This window comes from Belonocnema kinseyi, chromosome 9, assembly GCF_010883055.1.
Source record: "Belonocnema kinseyi isolate 2016_QV_RU_SX_M_011 chromosome 9, B_treatae_v1, whole genome shotgun sequence".
NCBI lineage: Eukaryota > Metazoa > Arthropoda > Insecta > Hymenoptera > Cynipidae > Belonocnema > Belonocnema kinseyi.
The window spans coordinates 10356488-10362603 of record NC_046665.1 but is presented as its reverse complement, the minus strand read 5'-3'; the positions used below and the strand labels follow the sequence as shown (position 1 = coordinate 10362603).

Here is a 6116-nt window from a genome sequence, read left to right as displayed (position 1 = left end):
GGGCGCATACTTTGAATAAAATATTTGTTATCATTCTCTTGAAATAAATGTGTTTTTTTCTTGAAAAAATACCGGTTTCATATGTATACACCTGGTAGTTATCCTAGTCTCCCTAATACTATCAATATTATTATAAGTTAAATGATCAGCATATATATCCGTAATATAGTGTGACTTCTTATCGGTGAAATTAATATTATTAATCTTAATATTAATGATCAATATTAAAAACAGTATTTCGTTAATAAGCATTATTATTATCCTCTATATTTTCTGCTAATAGAGCGCGACCGACATAGATGTTTTCCCGCTTGTGATTGGTGCGCGGTGCTTACGGGTGCGCGAATCAATCGGAATGTACTGGGAGGCAAGTTTAACATAAGAAAATTTTATGGTTGTGAATAATCGTATGACGGAGGCAAACAAGGCTCGTTGAGATGAGAGTTGAGAATTCTACTGTAAATAATACCACTTGTGAGAATTTCCAGTGATAGTTTGGAAGGTTGGGAATTCTCAGCTCTCCCCTTTTATATATTGAAGATGAATATTAAAACTTTATGCCTGACAGTTATTTTGTAGCTGGTGTCATACTAAATCTAAATCCCTTTAATTTTTTCGTTTCGAACAAGCCGTTCATCAGTTATGATGCAGCTACCTAACCTATCCATTTTTGAGGCTTTACTTGCAACTGCAGTTTTTGTATTTAAATATTTATAAAAATGAATTTAAAAAATTGGTTTGTGTATTTTACGACTTTATTTCTTATACCCAACAAGTTTATATTACTATCTATTATAGTTTAAACAAAAAAAGCCGTGAAAAACGCCTTTTTTTCGAGCGTGCAAAGTAGATTGATCCCATAATATTCCTTGACATTTTTGAACTTCTTCATAATTCGTAGAAATCCCATAAATATCGTGAAATCCCTTGATGTCCCCTGAAAAACCATTAATTCCGTTTATTTTCCATATATTCAATTGAAATCCCCTAAAATATTTCGAAGTCTTTAATATACTTTGAAATCCCGTGAGTCCCCTGAAATCTTTAAAATGTATTGGAAACCTACAAAATACCATAAATCTTTTTAGATTCATTCAAATCCTTTGTAATCTGTTAAAATTCCTTACAATAATTCAAATTCTTGAAAATATTTTGAAATCTTTTGAAACACACTAGATAATGTGAAAGTTGCAGCAATCGTCATCCAACAGTTTTTTTTTTAATTTTGTGACATAAATGTTCAAAAAACATCACATGCTTTCACAAAAGAGAGAAAATGACACATTTCTTAAGAAAAGAGGAGATGACTGTTGTCAACTTTGCATCTTCTCGTGTGCTTTGCGAGGCATTTCCGTTCTATAAAATTTGAATGTTATGATTGAACAGAGATGAGTATTCTGAATGAATTTGAATTGGCTTGAAATGAATCTGAGCACAAAAAGTTTTATATCACACATAAATTTCGAATAAATTGAGACTTTAACCTTTAAAAACGCTTTTTTGACCATTTTTTAAAGCTCATAAAATCAAGCACAGTATGTTAAAGACTTCCTTAAGGGCTTAAAACGAAGCATATATGGTGTACTTTCACTAAGGAGAATGACCATTTAACCATCTTATATTTATTTCACCACATAAATTCCATAAGTCCCTCTAAACATATGATACTTCTAAAATAATAAAGCAAAGTCACTATTTATGAAGCTCGGTTTCCATGAGCTTCCGAAAGCCAAAATATCCTATCACTGTTCAATCATCGATATTTCTGTAGAATGATGTAATATTTAATTTGACGATTACACTCTTTTTAGGTCCACCAGTTAATGCTAAGTGATAACACCCGATTACAATCTTACAAAAATGCAATTTTTGATTGCAAAGAAAAATTTAAAAACAAAACTGTTATGGATGTCGGTGCTGGAACTGGTACGTACAAATATTTATCAGAGAATATATACTAATATGTTCACAATCATCGAAAAGGAATAGTAAGGAGTAGTATCCCTGTAAGTGTGGAGTAGGAATCACGACCTCTAAGAAATCGCTCGTGTTTGCCAGGTCTCTAAAGTCAGATTCGGATGCGCGCGCGTGCGCATTGCTGTTGTTGTATCACATGTTTTTCCCGCTTCAAGAAGGCAGTGCAGTACGAGGATGTGCATTGACATGGATTAAAATGATTTCAAATATGGAAAAAGGACATTCGTTTGATTTCAAATAGTTGTGAATTGGATCGTGGGAGGAATTTCTGCGATTGACAGGTATGCTCTTAGAGTTCAATGTAATTGTTCTGGATTAAAATGATGGCAAGTATGTTTTTACGGGACAAATTAAGTTGACTTCAAAATTCGTCCTCACCTTACAACATTAAATAGGATTAACTTTCCTTCAATTTCTACCCACTACAACATAAATAAAATGTTATCATTTTTTGACAGAAATCACCATTGGATTAAACAAGATTGAAGTGAGACAGATATAGTTGATGTTCATATGAATTAGAACGTTAAAGACAGAAAACGACATTCATTCTAATTCAAAACTTTATGAATTTGACTGTAATTTGGAATGATTTCAATCTATTTCAACGTAGTCCTCTTTACCGGGAGAAGCACCACTATAGCATGTTACATTTAGAAAAATGCAGCTAGTGTAAGGGGGATAACACGTGACAAAACAGAAGCAGTGCACATATGCGTGGAACCATATCTTCGTTCGGAATCATAAAAATACGAACGATCTCTTAGAGGCGTTTCTCATAGTTCTGCTTGCAAAACTCATTGGGTGACACCACTATTTCCTATTCCTTATTGGCATGCATTTACATCGAATAAGGCACTTTGTTGATATCGAGTTATGCACGTAGGTTTGCTCTCAGATATGTAGTAAAACATTTTAAACACGTTTGATATTAATAGATGAAAAAAAAATGATCGAACCTTTTTCAATTTGAAAGTTTTGAGAAAATTGGGAACAATTATACTGCCGTGATATTTAAGAAATCAGTATCTACAAAAAATCGAAAATGAGTTTTCTATATCGTTGGAATCGTAAAAAAAAGATACATCTGTTTATAAAAATTGTTTTTTTAAATTGTTAATAGAATTAAAGATAATTTTTTAATAATTACTGTAAAAAAGTTGCATATTCTAATTCTGGCAAGTCTTGTTAGCTAAGAAAACAGTATCTACAGAAAATTTTCCGTAACTGCAAGAATTGCAACACGGAGGCTCGAATACGGAACCCAAAATTACGTAAAAAAACAGTATCTTTGAGACACTGCGTTTTTCCCTAACACCGACCGGGTCTCAGAGGACGTGATGTTACGCAAGAAACAGTCCAAAGATAGTGCTTTCTTGAAATTATGGGACCTCAGAAAACGCAGTATCTACAAATAAAATGATTACAAATTGCAAAATGAACACACATAATTATAAGAATTGTGAAAAGGAAGCAATATATTTACTTCGCCCAGCTGTTAATCGCTTCGAATTTAAATTTATTAAAATTTAAAAGTATTCCATTTTTTTTTATTTTGAAGGATTTTAACTAAAAGAAATACAATTTTCATTCTTTTGAATTCTAAATGCTCTATTTTTAGAATTCTAATTGAAAAATATTAAATTTATAACGTAGCGAAATCATCCTATTTTTGAAAAAAGGAAGCCTAAATAAATAAATATTTCCTTTATTTAAATAAATAATTTCTAAAATTAATTAATAAGACGAGCCAGCTGTAAATTAAAATTTTTCGCAGGTACTGCTTTCTTGCGAACACCAAGGCTGCTTTACGAGGCCGGGTGTTCACGAGAAAGCCGCTTCTACAGATGCGGGGTTTTCGCGTAATTTCGGTTTACATTTTTTATAGTATCTGCATTTTTTTATAACAAATTAACCATTTTTTTCGGAAATGAGGAGATCACATTTAAATTAGCCAAGAACGATCAAAAAAAGTTTAAGAAGTAACTTTAAATGAGCGGTCTGCATGAATAATGATTTTAACAGTTTTCTTCGATTATCTCGGTTTGCTGTTTTTGTAGATACTGTGTTTTTAAATATTACGGCAGAATAGCGCTATAGGGAAAAACTATTGTCTTAAGTTCCGCCAAAATATATTTATATATCTTAAGTTAATGTATTATTTGAGATCTACAGTTTAATATCAGCTGTTAAAATAGGCGACTATGACTTGAAATTCCAAAATATGGCGCCACCATCGCAAGTTTACCACACCAAAAGATGGCACCACCGATCAAGAAGGGGTTCAGTTCCGTGCCAAGTTAGCGACAGCAGGTATAACAGTAAGGTCGGTAAAATAGAGAGATAGGTAATTTTTATATTCTCATTTTACCAGCCGTTGCGAAAGTAGGGAACTATTTTATCATCAATAATACAAATCATTAGCCATAGATCGAACCTCAGTCGCAATATCAGGAGTCTTAACTTCCTAATCGAGTGTAAATACCTATCAAAAACAGATAACTCAGCCAGCGAAATTAGACAGTACTTGTCAGTGTGTGTCGCTCTATTATTCCCTGGAATTGTCCCAACGTCTACGGGTATTTCTCTGTGTCTGCTAAAAAAGAAAGAAAAAGAGGTGGGGATATGGGGGCCCCAACCATTTCCCCCTCTTGTGAGATTCAATGCATGGGAGTGGGAGGCTGGGGCGGCGAAGCCGCGCCAGTCACTCTCTCTCGGTTGATGATCTCCCCGAAGAATGATCGGCCTGAAAAATTTATTTTGTATGATTTGAATGTGATTGATATTACTTTTTGACGCGCCTCCCCATATTGTTTATGCAAAAGTTATGATTGGTCGGATAAACATTTTTTCGATTGGCAGTCCATATTCGGGTTTTAGACTCGAGTGTCTATTAATAATAGGATTTAAGCGCGAGGAGACCCCGGGAACTTTCCCTTTAGTTTCATGGAAATGCTGCTTCCAATTAAGACGTTTATGAAGTTTACCCTCTAGGTATTTTACGGAATTTTTCCATTCTATTGGGTCGTGGATCAATTTTAGCTGGTCTTCTGACTGAGAAAAGAATTAATTCTGACTTAGCTACGTTTATTTTTATTCCGCAGAGTTTAGCCCAAGCCTCGATGACTTCAAGAGCTTTGTTAAGTAGTTTAACAATTTTTTGAACGGACCAGGTGGAAGTGAATAACGCGGTGTCATCTGCATATGATCCAATTAAATCTTCGGGGACCTCAGGGATCTCGACTACGTAAATAATAAAGAATACCGGCCTTAGTATGCTGCTTTGGGACACACCCGTTCCGATTGGTTTCTCTTTTGAGAGTGTGTGGCCTATTTTGACTGAAAATTTTCTATTAGAAAGATAAGAGCTTAAAAAGAGGATGAACCCTCTTGGGAAATTGTAATTTATTAGTTTTCTGAGCAGTACTACATGCTAAACACTGTCAAAAGCTTTTTCATTGTATTAAGAAGCTCATTGTATTAAGGCCTGTAGCTGGTTGGATGATACGGATCCTTGCCTTTTTTCTGAAAAACTAAAATGTGAGTTATTTTCCATTAGATAGGAAAGTAGCTTAGTTGAATACAGACATTGAAGATATTGGCGAGGAGAGTGAGGCATGAAATCGGAAGTTTTTTGAGGACTAAATTTGAAATTGAATCAGGACCAGGAGCATTGTTCTTTTTAGAAATCCTAATTTGTTTTGTTAGTTCCTTATAGTTTATTTTCTTACCAGGTGTATACATATGAAACCGGTATTTTTTCAATAAAAAAACACATTTATTTCAAGAGAATGATAACAAATATTTTATTCAAAGTATGCGCCCTCGCTGGCTACACATTTTGTCCACCTCTCAGGCAATTTATGGATACCTTTCCAAAAAAAGTCTTCGTTTTTTGAAGCAAACCAGTCATCGAGCCATTTTCCAACATTTTCGTAAGAATTGAAGCGCTGTTCGCTGAGTGCGTGCCCCATCGATGCAAATAAGTGGTAGACGGATGGAGCCAAGTCTGGTGAGTAAGCGGGGTGGGGTAGCGATTGCCAGTTGTACGACTCAACCAATTCCCGAGTCAGTTTTGTCCGATGTGATGGTGCATTGTCATCGAGAAAAATCACTTTTTCATGCCTAGTTTCATATTC

The 6116-nt window shown here is 34.3% G+C and overlaps 1 protein-coding gene across 2 annotated transcripts in view; it reads left to right on the top strand.

The window, feature by feature from the left end:
- LOC117180241 (protein arginine N-methyltransferase 6) overlaps positions 1-6116 on the top strand; it is an 88760-nt gene that overhangs the window by 35088 nt on the left and 47556 nt on the right. For both annotated transcript variants that reach the window (XM_033372629.1, XM_033372630.1), the window contains one exon: positions 1812-1926. In XM_033372629.1, coding sequence (XP_033228520.1) covers positions 1812-1926 — 115 coding nt within the window. The remainder of the gene's footprint in view (positions 1-1811; positions 1927-6116) is intronic.